This window comes from Podarcis vaucheri (assembly GCF_965113315.1).
Source record: "Podarcis vaucheri genome assembly, chromosome: 1".
In the NCBI taxonomy this organism is placed as follows: domain Eukaryota; kingdom Metazoa; phylum Chordata; class Lepidosauria; order Squamata; family Lacertidae; genus Podarcis; species Podarcis vaucheri.
The window spans coordinates 130,140,594-130,157,797 of NC_138759.1; the positions used below are offsets into that span (position 1 = coordinate 130,140,594).

General features: G+C 44.4%; 1 protein-coding gene across 3 annotated transcripts in view; it reads left to right on the plus strand.

The window, feature by feature from the left end:
• The window catches only part of NBEAL1 (neurobeachin like 1), a 137,320-nt gene that overhangs the window by 27,187 nt on the left and 92,929 nt on the right, over positions 1-17,204 (plus strand). For all 3 annotated transcript variants that reach the window (XR_014219356.1, XM_082221222.1, XM_082221223.1), the window contains exons 5-9: positions 1,869-1,950; positions 5,854-5,981; positions 10,237-10,319; positions 14,367-14,452; positions 15,883-16,189. Coding sequence is in view for 2 of the 3 variants with exons in the window: in XM_082221222.1 (XP_082077348.1) it covers positions 1,869-1,950; positions 5,854-5,981; positions 10,237-10,319; positions 14,367-14,452; positions 15,883-16,189 (686 nt within the window). In the remaining variant the exon portion in view is untranslated. The remainder of the gene's footprint in view (positions 1-1,868; positions 1,951-5,853; positions 5,982-10,236; positions 10,320-14,366; positions 14,453-15,882; positions 16,190-17,204) is intronic.

The window sequence follows — 17,204 nt, forward strand, 5'->3', positions numbered from 1 at the left end:
TGATTTCTTTCCGTAGGGCCTGTAAGATAGAGTTGTTCCGCCTGGCCTTTGGCTTGGAGCCAATTTGATTCCCTCCCCCTCTTTTTCCTTTCTCCTCCTGTGATGAGGCTGCATTTTAATATTTTAATATTTTAATGTTGTATTTTAATCTTGTTTTTAAGTTGTATTCATTCAACTTGTTTTTATTATTGCTTGTTAGCCGCCCTGAGCCCGGCCTTGGCTGGGGAGGGCGGGGTATAAATAAAAATTATTATTATTAGTCCATGTCTGCTCAGTCGCTAGCAGAATCTGGGAGTGGGCGGTCCTTAAACTTCCCCCAGCATAACAGTCTTTTGACTCCCATCCTTCTCCTCCCCTCTCTGCGCAGAGAGGGCGTTGGCAAAGGGGGACTTGCCTCCCCTCCGCTTTGCTCAGGCTCAGTGTTGCGGCTCTCTCAAGCATCTTCCGATCCCTGCATCCCTTCCCCGGAGGAAGAGCTGCTTCTCACGATCTTTGGAGGCTCCCTGTAACCCAACTGCCCTTCCACCTCTTGCCTCTGAGCTGATGGCAGTTCCCTGACACAACTGTCTCATTTAAGCCCCCTGTCCCATACCTTCACTTTTTAACCTTCTCGATTCACTGCCCTCACCCCATGCTCCATTGTCAACAGCTCCTTCATCCTCAGAATCATGAAGCTGGGGCGAGGAACCCCAGGACCTCCAAACCTAAGGTTTCTCCCCAGGCCACGCCCCCTCCTTAGCCACGCCCCCTCCTTAGCCATGCCCCTCACTGGCCCCTACCCTCCTATGGCATTTTTACCCAGCTGGAATGTGTCCTTGGCCTCTGACAATGCCTTTTGTTTGCCTGGGAGGGCTGTGTGAGCATTTGTAGAAACTGCCATGCAGGACAAGGGTGCCAAATTTGCCTCTGGCCCCCCACCCAGCATTGTCCTGTGGCCCCCCAGAAGTTTGTCTAGAAGGCAATGTGGCCCTCAGCCTGGGAAAAAGCTCCCCCAGCTCTGACATGGAGCAGGGTCCGTTCTACAGAATTAGAGGTGGCTGTGTCCATCAGTGACGTATGGGCAGGACATCTGATGTGAAACAAGGTTTACCCTGGTAAAGAGCAGGCTGAGATATGATGGCCACCTTCAAATATCTCGAGGGCTGCCACATGGGAGATGGAGCAAGCTTGTTTTCTTCTCCTCTGGAGGGTAGAACCCAAAGCAATGGATTCAAGTTTTGAGAAAGAAGAATGTGACTAAACATTGGGAAGAACTTTCTGGCAAAAAGAGCTGTTTGGCATCGGAATGGGCTCCCTCGTGAGGTTGTGGACTCTTCTTCCTCAAAGGTTTTTAAGCAGAGGTTGGACGGCCATCTGTCATGGATGCTTTAGGTTTGATTCCTGAATTGCAGGGGGTTTGAACTAGATGAACTCTTTGGGTTCCATCCAGCGCTGTGATTCTTCCCTACTTCTGATTCTAGCCTCATCCAATTTGGTTCCAAATACCTCCGTTGGCTTTCTTCTGTAGCTCAGGTGATGCTCACAAACGTTCTAAAACATACAAAAAGTTGTAAAACACACAAAAAAAATAGTTGATGGTCCATGACTACATCTCTGTGCAATGTTGCTGTGAACCATTTTGATGCTATTTGGTGATGGAACGAGGGATTTCAATTCCATTAATGATACGGTTTGCCATCAAGCGGCTTTGATTGGCTATAATTTCCATGTTTAAAGACAACCTCTTAATGTGAGATTATTCTGTATTTTTATAACACGGTGCAGAATGTTTTGGGAAATCGTGATATACCATTCTTTTGCTGCGCGTTAAATCATATTGGACAGTTCTACCATGTCTTGCCACTCATGCCTTATTATTTCCCTTTCAGAAATTTGGCTAATGTGGAGGAGATTGGCACCTGTTCCTATATTAACCATGTCATTACGATGACTACACTGTATATTCAGCAGGTAGGTGAACCCGTAATTTGCTTAAATTGCTTTCTAGTCAGAAACTGGTGCTGCACTGAGAATAAACTCACCAACACTTGACTTGGCCATGTGTACTGTCACCTGCAACACAATTCATCTCTTTATTTCCAAGTTCCATTTGGAGCGACAAAATTAATTCCACCACTAGAGTTCAGATTTAGTTGACTAGTTAGAACAAGCTCACTTGATGGTAGTGAGGTAGGCTTGAGTTTTACAATAAGTAAAATGCCTCGCAAGACGAAAAACTCGCTAGATGAAAGGGTTTTGCGGTTTTTGAGCTGCTTCGCAAGACGAATTTCCCTATGGGCTTGCTTCGCAAGACGAAAACGTCTTGCAAGTTTGTTTCCTTTTTCTTAACACCGTTAATACAGTTGCGACTTGACTTCGAGGAGCAACTCATAGAACGCGGTGTGGTAGCCTTTTTTGAGGTTTTTGGTGATTTTTGAAGCTTTTCCAAAACTTTTCCGACACCGTGCTTCGCAAGACAAAAAATTCGCTAGACGAAAAAACTCGCGGAACGAATTAATTTCGTCTTGCGAGGCCCCACTGTATTTTTGTAGCCGTACTGCAATGGCAAAGGAATGCCTGAAAATTAATTTAGGGGGTAATTTATAAGGTGGCGAAAGGTTTGCTAGCTCAACATTACATGGAGAGCCTAATGCAGTGCTTTCGAAACGTTTTGTGTGGGCAACACACTTTTTAGACATCATTTTGTGACACAGTAATTCAGTTTTGCATCATGTCGTGACACAGTAATTTAGTTTTACTAGCAAACCGGAGGTTAAACAAACCCCTTTCCAGCCCCGGGAGAAGCGTTTGTGTGATGCACCTACACATTGCAGCCAACACACCAATGTGCTGCGACACACGGTTTGGAAAGCTCTGCCCTACCAACTTGCCTAAAGGGCGTGGGGACTGCATGTGCCCCCCACCTCATTTTATAAAACCTCCAATACTTGCTGAATGCCCCTGTTTTCTGTCTCATTAGAGTTTCTTCCTTCTTGTTTGTTTGTTCCTTCCTTCTTCTGATCATGAGTGTGCGGCACTAAAGTCAGAAAGAAATTACTTTCACTTGGTTTCTACAAGAGTAGTTACAGTATTTTTCGCTCTATAGGGTGCACCGGACCATAGGTCGCACCTAGTTTTTTGGGGGGGAAATAAAGAAAAAAAAATTTATTCCCCCTCTCCCAGCCCCAAAGAGCAAAGAAGCCAAGACAGCCAGTGGGATCCATCCTGCTGGCTGTCTTCGCTTCCTCTTTAGCCATGCACAACCTCTCCAGCTGGGAGAGGCTGCGTGTGGCTTTGGCAGAAGCCAAGACAGCTAGCGGGATGGATCCTTCTTAGCCCGAGCTTTTTAGCTTTTTAGCTTCCTTTTTAGCCCGAGCTTCCCCCGACCCCAGCCACCAGAACGGGTCCGGGAGCAGGGGCGAGGTTACGCGCAACCTCCAGAGCTTGCTGCTATCCGCAAGCCTTGGGAGCCCGGCAGGAACTCCCGCCGGGCTCCGAAGGCTTGCGGATATCTGCCCGAAGCCTGGGGTGTGCAGCGCTGCGCTCCCCGGGCTTCGGGCTGCAGGCTGCTATCTGCAAGCCTTCGGAGCCCGGCGGGCACTCCCGCCACGTTCCGAAGGCTTGTGGATAGCTTCCTGAAGCCTGCATTCACTCCATAGGACGCACACACATTTCCCCTTCATTTTTGGAGGGGAAGAAGTGTGTCCTATAGAGTGAAAAATACGGTATATAGGTATTTTGTACTAAAATTTTTAAAAATCCTACATACCCTTTTGTTAGAAGAGTATATCCATTGAACTCAGTAGGGCTGTGTACAATTGGGAATTTGGGGTAGCCATGGTGAAAACAGAAGCAGAGTGGACTGAATCCTGGTTCTGCCCACCAGCAACTTTTGACCCTGCCCCCCAGCCAGACAGGAAGAGAAAGTTGCCTTCCCTTCGGTAATTTTAGATACTTTAGAAGTGGTTTTTTTTGGTTCAGAATGTTTTAAGCAAACTACCTCAATCCTCATAAATAAAGCTGCAGGTCAGTGCTATTATTCCCATCTTGACAATGGGGGCTGAGACTAAGAGAGAGTGGCTTTCCTAAGGCGAGTTCGTGGCTGGAGACTTCTTGAGTAACAACTTGTTCTCATAGATGGTATACTACAGTGGTACTTCGGGTTACATACACTTCAGGTTACATACGCTTCAGGTTATGGACTCCGCTAACCCAGAAATAGTGCTTCAGGTTAAGAACTTTGCTTCAGGATGAGAACAGAAATCGTGCTCCAGCGGCGCGGTGGCAGCAGGAGGCCCCATTAGCTAAAGTGGTGCTTCAGGTTAAGAACAGTTTCACGTTAAGAACGGACCTCCAGAACAAATTAAGTACTTAACCTGAGGTACCACTGTACTTGCCAAATAAATAGTGGTCAATTTTATCTTTAATCCCCTCCCCCCATTAATTTAAAATATTAAATATGGTAGGATTCCCCTCCCAAAAAAACCTCATCACAGCTTGCTGACAGTCAAATTTCTTTTTTTTAAATGCAGCAATAACTTATAATAATTGACTTCCATCAGCTGGCCTCTAGTCTATTTTGCAGGTTTCCTGTGCAGAAGGGGATTCCCGGAATTCACTAACTTTTTTTTTTTTTAAAGCTCCCTCTGGTCAGTCCCAAATTTAACAAGCAGTTTGGTGTAAGAACTGTGGGGGGAAATAAACAGAGAAAATTATACTGTGTGTGTGCCTCCAAGGCAATTTTCTCCTACTGCTATTTTAGCTGTATAATTTTTAGCATGTGCTTTGTACTTATTTTGGGTTTTCTGCACACCCCTCTGATATTTTATAATGCGAGTGGTTTACACATCTTTTAAAAATAAAACAATTACGGGAGCTCTCACATCGTATTTCAAATTTGCTTTTTGGGCCTCTTTTGATTCTGGCCGCCTGGCAACCCTGTCAGATGGGTTGGTCACAAATAATAAAAATTATTATTATTATTATTATTATTATTATTATTATTATTATTATTATCCTCATCATCATCATTACCTTGCGACTGGCCAGCAAGGAGGCCTATAGGCAGAGGCGGGGACAGGGGAGATAAAACCTCAATATCCCTTAATCGAGACGAAAGCAATATCGCAGCATTTGTTTCCATTTTTGCACGTGCTTCGGTTTAACTGCTCCAGTTGGTGCTGATAATTACGTAGGGACTGGGAAGGGAAGGGGGTTAGATTTCACTGTAGAATCGAAAACCTTTCCAGTTAAACAGAATGACAACAGAAAAGTCGGTGCATTTGGCAATGGTCTCACGTCTCTATGGAAAGGGTAGGAGAGGAAAGAAGACCTGGTCGGAGGGCATGCATGATTTTGTCCCCATCCCGAAACCCCCGTCTTCCTTGTGCATCTGAGCCTGATGAACGTGGTATTTCACTTCTGCGCAGCTTTCTTTGAAAACCCTACCGTATTTTTTGCTCTATGACTCACTTTTTCCCTCCTAAAAAGTAGAGGGAAATGTGTGTGCGTCTTATGGAGCGAATGCAGGCTGTGCAGCTATCCCAGAAGCCAGAACAGCAAGAGGGATTGCTGCTTTCACTGCGCAGCGATCCCCCTTGCTGTTCTGGCTTCTGAGACTCAGAATATTTTTTTTTGTTTTCCTCCTCCAAAAACTCGGTGCGTCTTGTGGTCTGGTGCGTCTTATAGAGCGAAAAATATGGTACATTTCATTTCGTTTCCTGGAAACCACGGGTAGCTAGCTGCTTTCCACAGAGTCAGGCTGTTGATTCCTCTCAACTGACAACAGCTGTCCAGCATTTTAGGCAGGGGCGCAGTGCATGCAAAACTGGTGGTGTTTTGGTGACCATCGTGTTTTTTTTGCTGTCTCTTCAGCTAAAGAGCAAAACGAAGGAGAAAGAAGTAGCCGACCAGACGCCCATAGAAGAGTTTGTAAGACACGCGCTGGCTTTTTGCGAAAGCCTGTACGACCCCTATCGCAACTGGAGGCAGAGAATCGCTGGGTAAGTGGCAATCGAGTGGGCGGTGTTTTATTGCTGCGACGAATCTCTTTGCAGGACAAATGCCAGTGGAATGTGCCGACTTGCAAGCTCAGCGGACAGGCAGTAGATGTGTATCTTTGCATTCTGTTGAAGAAATGTTTGCATGCACAGAGGAACTTGGTTTTTAGCTTCCCCCGCTGATGAAGAAGATCCCGCAGTGTGTCTCCTTCCACCGCTGCTCACTGGGTACCATGAGACTCCTTGAAAACCTGGGTTAGCACTTGCGTGGGGTGTGTGAACTCCTCCGGCACGGTCAGAGGCATCGCATGCTACCCCAGGGGTACCAGAAGGCAGGGAACTGCTGCTGTGAGCTGTGCACTGATGATGATGATAATTATAAATATTTATACCCAGCCCTCCCTGGCCAAGACCGGGCTCAGGGTGGCTAACATCGAATATAAATACAGTAAAAACATTAAAAAACAAACAAAACCCAAACAAACAGTTGTTTAAAATATAAGTTTAAATACAGTTTAAAATGCAGCTTAAAATGCAGCCTTGTTTTAGTGGTAGCCTATAGATCAAAGCCATAAGGGGAGAAAACGTCAAATATTCACCGGGGCCAACTATCCATGCTGGTCCTACATGGGCCAGCAAAAAGAGCCGAGAGAAAATTTATATGCAAAATCTCATATGAGGGGTTGCATCATATGGGGGGGGGGGGTTTTAGACTGAGTCCAGACAAAAGGCCAAGCGGAACAGCTCCGTCTTGCAGACCCTGCGGAAAGATGTCAAATCCCGCAGGGCCCTGATCTCCTGCGGTAGGGCGTTCCACCAGGCTGGGGCCGGAGCTGAAAAGGCCCTGGCCCTGGTTGAAGCCAATCTAATCTCCTTGGGGCTTGGGACTTCCAAAGTGTTGTTATTTATGGACCTTAAGGTCCTCCACTGGGCCTCCAGGAGAGGCGGTCCTGTAGGTACGAGCCTTAGTGGGGCCTTAATGCTACCTTAGATAACAGGGCCTTAGTGTCCAGTTTCATGTTAAAACTGGGCTGGGTGTGTGTGGGGGATGTGTGGGCCTCTGCATGCTTTTGGACTCCGATTCCCATCAGCTGCACCCAACATAGCCTGTGGTCAGAGATGATGGGTGTCATAGTTCAGCAATGTTGGCGTGCGGACACAGGTTGTCCAACCCTGCTTTCAAACCACCACCTTGCTGTTCTCTCCCCTGTAGTATCTGTTGCTGCTTCGCTACCCATATACCGTAGTTTTCCGTGTATCAGATGAGGTTTTTTCCTAATAAAAATGAGTTTAAAATTTGGGGTCGTATTATATATGGGTAGTGCATTAAGGGATGTGGGTGGCGCTGTGGGTTAAACCACAGAGTCTAGGACTTGCCAATCAGAAGGTCGGCGGTTTGAATCCCCGCGACGGGGTGAGCTCCCGTTGCTCGGTCCCTGCTCCTACCAACCTAGCAGTTCGAAAGCACGTCAAAGTGCAAGTAGATAAATAGGTACCGCTCCGGCGGGAAGGTAAACGGCATTTCCGTGCGCTGCTCTGGTTCGCCAGAAGCGGCTTAGTCATGCTGGCCACATGACCCGGAAGCTGTACGCCGGCTCCCTCGGCCAATAAAGCGAGATGAGTGCAGCAACCCCAGAGTCGGTCACGACTGGACCTAATGATCAGGGGTCTCTATACCTTTACCTAGTGCATTGGTGGGATGTGTGATTGGTTGCTGCCGCGATCAGGAGATTGTCAGCGGCGATTGGGCGGGTGAGTGGTGGCTATGACAATGGCTGCTGTGTATTGGCTGCCGCTGTGACAATAGAGCGGGCGATTTGCTGCTGTTGGCGGTGAGCAGGCATATGATTGGTGCCTTTGGTGATGTGTGCGGTCATGCGGGTGAGCAATTTTCAGCAGTACCCCCTCCCAGAAAACCTAACAACTATGGACATTTCCCCCAAAAAAGGTCAACAACTCTTGGCAATCTCCCCAAAGCTTAACCACTCGCCCCATTTTCTTAATTTGGAGTCCTCAAAAATAGGGGGCGCCTTAAACACAGGGCTGTGATGTACATGGAAAAATGTGGTACTTTTTTTCAAACTTTCCTGTTATATATTTTTTCCATTAATACGCCCCCTACTTTAAATACACCTTTTTTCAGTACATTGGGCCTATTATAACAACTGCCTTTCCAGCATCTTGGCAAGCACAATCTGTAACTTGTTTTCTGCCATTGCTTTTGCTGCGTTATTCTTAGCCCTTGCCCAAGCTCACTTTGGAGCGATGTAACCGAGCCTAGAAAAGTAAACAAACATAGTAAGATTCGTCTCCTGCGGTGTAACCTTTGCATCTTGGAAAAGGCATTCTTTTTAATCACACATGCAAGATATTCACTGAATAAAGGAGTGGTGGAACTTGTCACATCTGAGTCATACATACAGACAGACAGTTAACTAAGGAGAGAACTTTATCATACAAAAAGGTAAAGGGACCCCTGACCATTAGGTCCAGTCGTGACTGACTCTGAGGTTGCAGCGCTCATCTTGCTTTATTGGCCGAGGGAGCCGGCGTTTGACCGCAGTCAGCTTCCGGGTCATGTGGCCAGCATGACAAAGCCGCTTCTGGCGAACCAGAGCAGTGCACGGAAATGCCGTTTACCTTCCCGCCGGAGCAGTACCTATTTATCTACTTGCACTTTGACATGCTTTCGAACTGCTAGGTTGGCAGGAGCTGGGACCAAGCAACGGGAGCTCACCCTGTCACAGGGATTCGATCTGATCGGCAAGTCCTAGGCACAGTGGTTTAACCCACAGCGCCACCCACGTCCGCTATAGCATCCACTAAATGACTTATTAGTCAAGAAAATGCATTCTTTAAAGAAAGAAAGAGTAGGAGAGGCTAGTTTTGTTTGTTTTGATTGGAGGGGGGGGGAAGCAGGGGGAACTGCATTACCCATGAAATTAGTGGGCCAGTGGCTATGGGAGACAAATGTGACTCTTACTGTGTCCATTCCATGGGAATGTGAAACTGCAGTCAATACATGCAGTCAAATAAAGACATGGTTAACCCTTATCTTTGGCGATCACTCGTAGCCGGGTCAGATTGTCTTCCATAAACACGGTTTTAACAATGAGTCCGTAAGTGACTGTGGAGGCCAATTCTGGATCCACACGTCCTTCCACACTGGGGACATAGGTTATCGGGTGGGAGTTGATCACGGTGTGGATTTGCCAGGCGTGCCTTCCTCTTAGAACATTTCTCCCTTGTGTCTTGAGTTTGAGTGTCTTCAAAGTCCATGACACCTTTGGTAAAGGCTGTTCTCCAATTAGAGCTCTTGCAAGCAGGTGTTCCCCAATTGTTGGTGTTTATACTACATTTTTTTAAAAAATTGCATTGAGAGAGCCTTTAAACCTCTTTTGTTGACCACCAGCATTATGCGTTCCATTTTTAAGTTTGAATAGAGTAGTTGCTTTGGAAGACGATAATCAGGCGTCCGCACAACATAGGCTTATGTGGCACAACGAAGGAGCATACTGGCCTAGCTTGGACCAGTATAAGTTGTAACATTCAGATCTTGGCTTATTAAGCCATATGCTTTCGGGAGCAGCTTCTTCACTCCTCCCATTGCATGAGACTTGATGATGCCAGGACGTCATCTAAATCAGGAAACCATGTCTTCCAGGATACTTAACCAAGTTTGACGGTGGGTCATAATATTGGCGTGTTCAGAAGCTGGCAGTAGCCATTGTTTCCCAGTTTGGGCAAAACAGGAAACCGTGGTTCCCTTGAGACTTCCTGATTTGATTGTTTGCACCAGAAAAGGACTGTGGCTAAAGACTCATTCATTCTGTGGCTTATTACGCTGAGATACAATCACTTAAAACATGGTCACAGTATATGTAGGTACCTACCAACTTGCTTGTGTGAGACGTAGCCTTCTAAATGTATGGCAAAATGGGTCACTTTGAGTAGCTGAGCTATCAGTAAATCCTATTGTTTTAATTTACCAAATTTGTAGTGTTAAAGCTGCATGTCCTTAAAGTCAGTTATGGGATGGGTTTTGGTTTTGGTTTTATTTAAAAGTACACTGCTTAGAAATAAAGTAGTCCAAAATAGTACCCTGGTAGTTTTAAAAGTGCTGCTAATGTAATATGGAATAGGTATTTTATTGCATTTGAAGAAAAGCATGCTTTAGAATAAATAAAAAATGTGTTCTGCAGCGTCCGCCAACAAATAAATCTTACCTCTTGGTTTCTCCTTTTAAAAAAATATATAGACGAATTCTGAGCAGTGTTGAAAAAAGCAGGCAAAAGTACAAACCAGCTTCCCTCACAGTGGAGTTTGTCCCTTTCTTTTACCGTGAGTATCATTGCCTTGTTTTCTTAATGTGCTTACTTCGGAATTTTTTAAGGGATAAAATTTATTGCTGGACACTTCCAGTCTCAAGGTGACGAATACAAAATACCGTATTTTTTGCTCTATAAGATGCACCAGACCACAAGACGCACCTAGTTTTTGGAGGAGGAAAACAAGAAAAAGAATATTCTGAATCTCAGAAGCCAGAACAGCAAGAATGATCACTGCGCAGTGAAAGCAGCAATCCCTCTTGCTGTTCTGGCTTCTGGGATAGCTGCGCAGCCTGCATTCGCTCCATAAGACACACACACATTTCCCCTTACGTTTTAGGTGGGAAAAAGTGAGTCTTATAGAGCAAAAAATACGGTAATTGCTGAGAACTCCTTCGGGACATTAAGCACAGTTAAATGCAAGTTCTTAACAAATTCTTTTTGGCACATATTATCTGACCATTTCCATGCACGCCTGTGGTTGACTTTTGTGTATTTTGCCAAGGTTCACTTATTAGCTTAGCCATGGAGCTCACTTGGTGACCTTGAGTTAGTCACTGGCCCAGTTTGCATGTACAGTCGTACCTCGGAAGTCAAACGGAATCCGTTCCAGAAGTCCGTCCGACTTCCAAAACTTTCGGAAACCAAACTGCAGCTTACGATTGGCTGCAGGAAGCTCCTGCATCCAATCGGAAGCCGCAGAAGCCCCATCGAATGTTCGGGTTCCAAAGAACATTTGCAAAAGGGAACACTCACTACCAGGTTTGCGGCGTTCAGGAGCCAGAATGTCTGAGTACCGAGGTGTTCGGGATCCAAGGTATGAGTGTAAATCTAAGCCAAACCATGTTGTTGTTGTTTAGTCGTTTAGTCGTGTCCGACTCTTCGTGACCCCATGGACCAGAGCACGCCAGGCACTCCTGTCTTCCACTACCTCCCGCAGTTTGGTCAAACTCATGCTGGTAGCTTCGAGAACACTGTCCAACCATCTCGTCCTCTGTCGTCCCTTTCTCCTTGTGCCCTCCATCTTTCCCAACATCAGGGTCTTTTCCAGGGAGTCTTCTCTTCTCATGAGGTGGCCAAAGTATTGGAGCCTCAGCTTCAGGATCTGTCCTTCCAGTGAGCACTCAGTGCTGATTTCCTTCAGAATGGATCTTCTTGCAGTCCATTGGACTCTCAAGTGTCTCTCCCAGCACCAGAATTCAAAAGCATCCATTCTTCAGCGATCAGCCTTCTTTATGGTCCAGCTCGCACTTCCATACATCGCTACTGGGAAAACCATAGCTTTTACTATACAAACCTTTGTTGGCAAGGTGATGTCTCTACTTTTTAAGATACTGTCTAGGTTTGTCATTGCTTTTCTCCCAAGAAGCAGGCGTCTTAATTTCGTGGCTGCTGTCACCATCTACAGTGATCATGGAGCCCAAGAAAGTAAAATCTCTCACTGTCTCCATTTCCTCCCCTTCTATTTGCCAGGAGGTGATGGGCCCAGTGGCCATGATCTTCATTTTTTTGATGTTTTTGGATGCCAAACCATGCCTTAGTGCAAATTCCCCCAGTCCTGCTGTTGCCATGCTATCTAGGGCTAAGCCATGGTTTGACTTAGTGTTGTATCTGAACCCAGGCTCATGTTTTGTCTCCCCCCAACCCTGACCAACTACAAGCGGTAAACCTTGGTTTGAACAAACCTTGGTTTGTCTGGAGCAAGACAAACCACGAGTCCTTGGTCAGACGTAACTAAAAATTAATTTCTACGGTTTTCCCTTATACTCAAGTCAAAGGTTGCTGCTGCGAATACAAATTAAAGGTTAAATGCCAGGACCTCAGGAAGATAACCGTGATTAAATAAACTGAGCCCAACCCAATAACTGCCCCCTCCCATTCCCACTCCATATGGGATCTCATCTTTGGAAGCTTACAGCAGGTAATAATTCTTGTTTGAATCGGGGTGGATTTGATTTAAATCAAACTGATTTAAATCACGATTTAAATCACTATTCAGTAAGACTTGATTTAAATCATTTTTTAACAGAAAGACTCATTCTTGCTGGTATCATCTTAATATTCACAACCAGAGGAAGGTTTCATTTTTGGAATAATAAATCTTCAGAGTAGTTTTTACAGCGATATAAAAAATTACTGATTTGGTTATACTATTAGAAATACATAGACCAATATTTATGAAATTATTGTGAGGTTTAATAAGTTAACTGTTTATATTTGGATGACTTTTCTTCTATGCTTTATGGGAAGGAGAAAAATAATCATTTCCTTAAAAACAATTTATTTAACTAAACAATAACATTATAGCACATGTATCCATGTTTGTTACCTGATGTGGTTAAACAATTTTAAAACAACAACAACTTAGACTGAGTTTTAGCACACATGAAAACTGAAATCCTTATTTCCTGATGAATAGCCTTTGGACTATAATGTAACTTAAATAGAAAGCTATCTTGAGAAGGATTTTTCCTCCGAAAGCATTTTATTTTAAAAATATGATTTTTTTAAAAAAATCCGATTTAATTTTTTTTTTTAAAAAAAAAAAACCCTGCAACTACGCAATTCAGGCAGTTTCAGACCACTTTGTACAGTCCCAAAGAATCCTGCGAACTAGTTTGTTAAGAATGGCATGGGTTGATAAGTGACCCCTGATCCGAGATCAAGCGTTCTCAGAGATCCCTAGGGACAGGGGTTGACTGTAAAAACCACTCTGGAAATTACAGCTAACGTGGCTTCCCCCTAAGCTATTTACCCTTACATAAAGGTTTTTTTAAAAAATTCCAAAATGTAGTTTTTATTTCAATAGCCAGCTTGTTTTGAGACTTGGGCATCTCCACCGCCAGCTTCATTTAAAAATGGTGACATTTTAACAGTGCTGGTTGGTGACGTTACTCAGAGATTTTTATGGTGCTAATTTCAAACAAAATAATCTTGTGGCTTTGGCAGCAGCTCGTTCATCTGCGTAAAGTTATTGCTATGGTAACAGCTTTCAGGTTAATGTTTATTGCTGAGAAAAATTCCTTAGGCTACTTGTAATTCCCTTCTGCTAGGTATGCTTTGAGCAAAGAATACAGTGTAATGATTTTTCAATGGAAGGGGGAGATTTTAGGCTCGTTCTAGTTTTTGCCAATAGGAGGTTTTTTTGTGCGTTTTGGGCACTGTGAATGTTTAAGAGTTTTTTGCGACATAAAATTTTATTGGATCCTATGTCAGTATATAAAATCTCTGTGCACTTAATAGCACCTTTTAAATGGTTGCATTCTCACATAATACTAAACTACGATTTAGCATTATGTGGAAAAAATGTGGTGAGCCTCAGACTTTCATTCTCCCTGCCTCATCTTCACTTTTCTCCTCCAGCGCACCCTGGAGGAGATGTCCAGAAATGTCAATTTCTGTTTCAGGCTAACTACAGCTTGTCACAAAGTCTGAACTGGGACAAATGTTGGTTAGTTTTGACAGCGGTTTGTGAAAACAAGCCCACTTCAAACCGTAGTTTTAAGCTGCCTTGTTTTCGCTAACCACGGTCAAGGTTTAAGTGTGACACTAAACTGTGATTAATCTGAGATGAAAGCAGAAGTTTCCAATCTTCTCGTGGCTGTGTTCAGGGAATCTTGGTGTGCTTCCTTACCGCTCGTATATTGACAAAATAGAGAAGAGAAAATGACTATGTTTTGATGTGTTTTAGTGCATTCTTTTGCAACTTGGGGTTTTCAGATGTTGCTGGACTTAAACTCAGCATCATCCTTTAACATTAGCTAATCTAGCGAAGATCATGGCCACTGGTCCCATCACCTCTTGGCAAACAGAGGGGGAAGAAATGGAGGCAGTGAGAGATTTTACTTTCTTGGGCTGCATGATCACTGCAGATGGTGACAGCAGCCACAAAATTAAAAGACGCCTGCTTCTTGGGAGAAAAGCAATGACAAACCTAGAAAAGAAAAATAGGAGCTACGTATTTGTACAGTAATTGTTTTTGATATGTATTATTTGACCATGTGGCTACAAATCTTTTGGCTCGAAGTTAACATGCCTGCAACTTCTTCTCTTCTTTCAGAGTGTTTTCAAGAAAGTGAGCATCTCAAAGAGAGCCTGAAGTGTTGTTTGCTACACCTCTTTGGAGCGATTGTGGCTGGTGGTCAGGTGAGAATCCCAACAAATATTGTCGTCATCTTATTGACTGAAGGACGCAGCCGTGATGCCAGAAAGACCTTGAACTTCAGCATGATTGTTGCAGCTCCCCCCGCCCCGGCTCCTCAAATCTTAGCAAGAAACAGATATGTGGAGACCAGATAGGCAGGAGTAGAAGGAAAATGCTCATTGCCACTATTTTGTACATGCTTAAGAGTTTGCGCGGTACTATGATGGTGAAGTATCCTCCTGCCATGACACTTTCTGTAAGCGGAAAGAGGATATTTGGATTCTGCACATAGAAATCACTCATCAACTTTGTCCAGATAAAATGATAAGGTTTTAAAAATAATTTGATATACAGTGGTTTGATATACCTTGGTTCTCAAACTTAATCCATTCCAGAAGTTCCAAAGTTCCGTTCCAAAACCAAGGCGCGCGAAAGTAGTTCAAAACGTATTAATCCATTCCAGACTTTTTAAAACCACCCCTGAAAGAGCTGTTTAACATGAATTTTACTTTCTAACGAGACCATTGATCCATAAAATGAAAGCAATAATCAATGTACTATATTATAAAATAAATAAGACAGTATTGTCTTATTTGGTGCTGTGGTCTAAACCACAGAGCCTAGGGCTTTCCAATCGGAAGGTCAGCAGTTCGAATCCCCATGACGGGGTGAGCTCCCATTGTTCGGTCCCAGCTCCTGCCCCCCCCAGCAGTTCGAAAGCACGTCAAGTGCAAGCAGATAAATAGGTACCGCTCCAGCGGGAAGGTAAACGGTGTTTCCGTGCGCTGCTTTGGTTCACCAGAAGTGGCTTAGTCATGCTGCCCACATGACCCGGAAGCTGTACGCCGGCTTCCTCGGCCAATAAAGCGAGATGAGCGCCGCAACCCCAGAGTCGTCCACGGCTGGACCTAATGGTCAGGGGTCCCTTTACCTTTAAGACAGTATTATAGATGGTAAAAATTAAAATTACATTTTTTTCTTACCTGCGCTGATGATAGTCATTGTTTGGATGGGGGGCTTTTATCCATTTCCACAGTCACACAATCAATCAATCAATCAATCAATCAGTAGCTGAACTGGGTTTCACACAGGCAGAAAAACAAATTAACCAATAAAACCTCAAAAACAAAAACGCAAAATAAATAGCAAAAACAAAAGCGCCAAACGTAATCTGTTCCGGAAGTCCGTTTGACTTCTGAAATGTTTGAAAACCAAGGCGCAGCTTCTGATAGGTGCAGGTCCCCAGAAACAACAGCCGCCTCAGACGTTTGGCTTCCGAAAAACACTCGTAAACCGGAACACTTACTTCCGGCTTTTGAAAACCAAGGTACTACTGTACCAAACTGGGTGTTGTTGTTTTTTGCTGTTTGTTTGTTTCAAGGTTTGCTGATATAATGTCCTGGTATTGAGAGAATTCTATTGTTGACTTTAGAGAAACGCTCTCCAAGCCATATCTCCTGCCACCATGGAAGTCTTGATGCGCGTACTGGCAGACTGCGACGCGTGGGACAGCCGAGACCCCGACGAAGTGAGCAGGAAGGCCGAGCTGACGCTGAAGTGCCTGACGGAAGTGGTCCACATCCTTCTGACCAGCAGCTCGGACCAGCGGCAAGTGGAGACCAGCACCATATTGGAGAACTACTTCAAGCTGCTCAACTCCGACCACACGGCTTTGCCGAACTCGCGGAGGTCCCGGCAGTGGGAGAGCCGATTCATAGCGCTACAGATTCAAATGCTGAGTGAGTGTGACGCCCCTTCTGGGAGTTGGGAAAAGGGGGGGGCAGGGTTGAGGTTTCTCCCTGTAACCATTTGCTTTTAGGGGTGGCAACATAGAATAATCTTGTGCGTAATAAAAAAAATACAAAGGGAGACATTAAGGAAATCCAAAGGGAAAATATGAAGAACAGAGGTTCTGACGAACGGATTATTAAAAACGCGTGAGGTAAACGGTGGAAGTCTTTTTTTAAAAACAACAACAACACTTTATTTAAGGTAGATAAAGACAAGATGAAATTATACAGTTGAATATAAATATAGATGGGAAACGGCTATGTATTGTGAGTACTTATCTACTTTTAAAAAATTTCACCTATGATCTTTTTCTTTTACTTCTTTATTCTTTATTCTTTCTTTGTTCTTTTTTCTGATATCTTATTTTTCATTTCACTGCTTTATTGTGAATAGCATTTTATAGAGCTATAAATAACTGTAAATATGAAAAGAGACAAAATATTCTCTAATTTTTTTCCCTTGGTTAGATTTTCTTTTTCTTTTGTATTTTCTTTTGTTGTGTATATGTATGTTTTCCAATTTGTACTTAATAAAAATATTAAAATTAAAATTAAAAAAAGGGGGTGGCAACATTTGTGCTCCTCCAGATGTTGCTGGACTCCCATAATCCTTGACCATTGGCTATGCCATCTGAGTTGGTTGGGAGTTTCAACAACATTCCCCATCCTCGCTTTAGGGAGTGCTGACCGTGCTGCCTCGTGCCCTTTCTGTTGAGTCACTTTTTGTGACTGGTGTGTAATGATGGCTTCCAAATGAAACTGCTTCAGAAGGCTGACACAATCGAGATACCGTATTTTTCGCTCTATAGGACGCACCGGACCATAGGAGGGGGAGAACAGGGGGGGGGAATTCTCCCCCCCCCTCAGCGAAGCGCTCCTTCAGCGAAGCGGCAGGAGAAATGGAGCCCCTTCCATTTCTCCTCTGGCTTCGCTGAAAGGGCGCTGCGCAGCTCTCCCTCTCTGC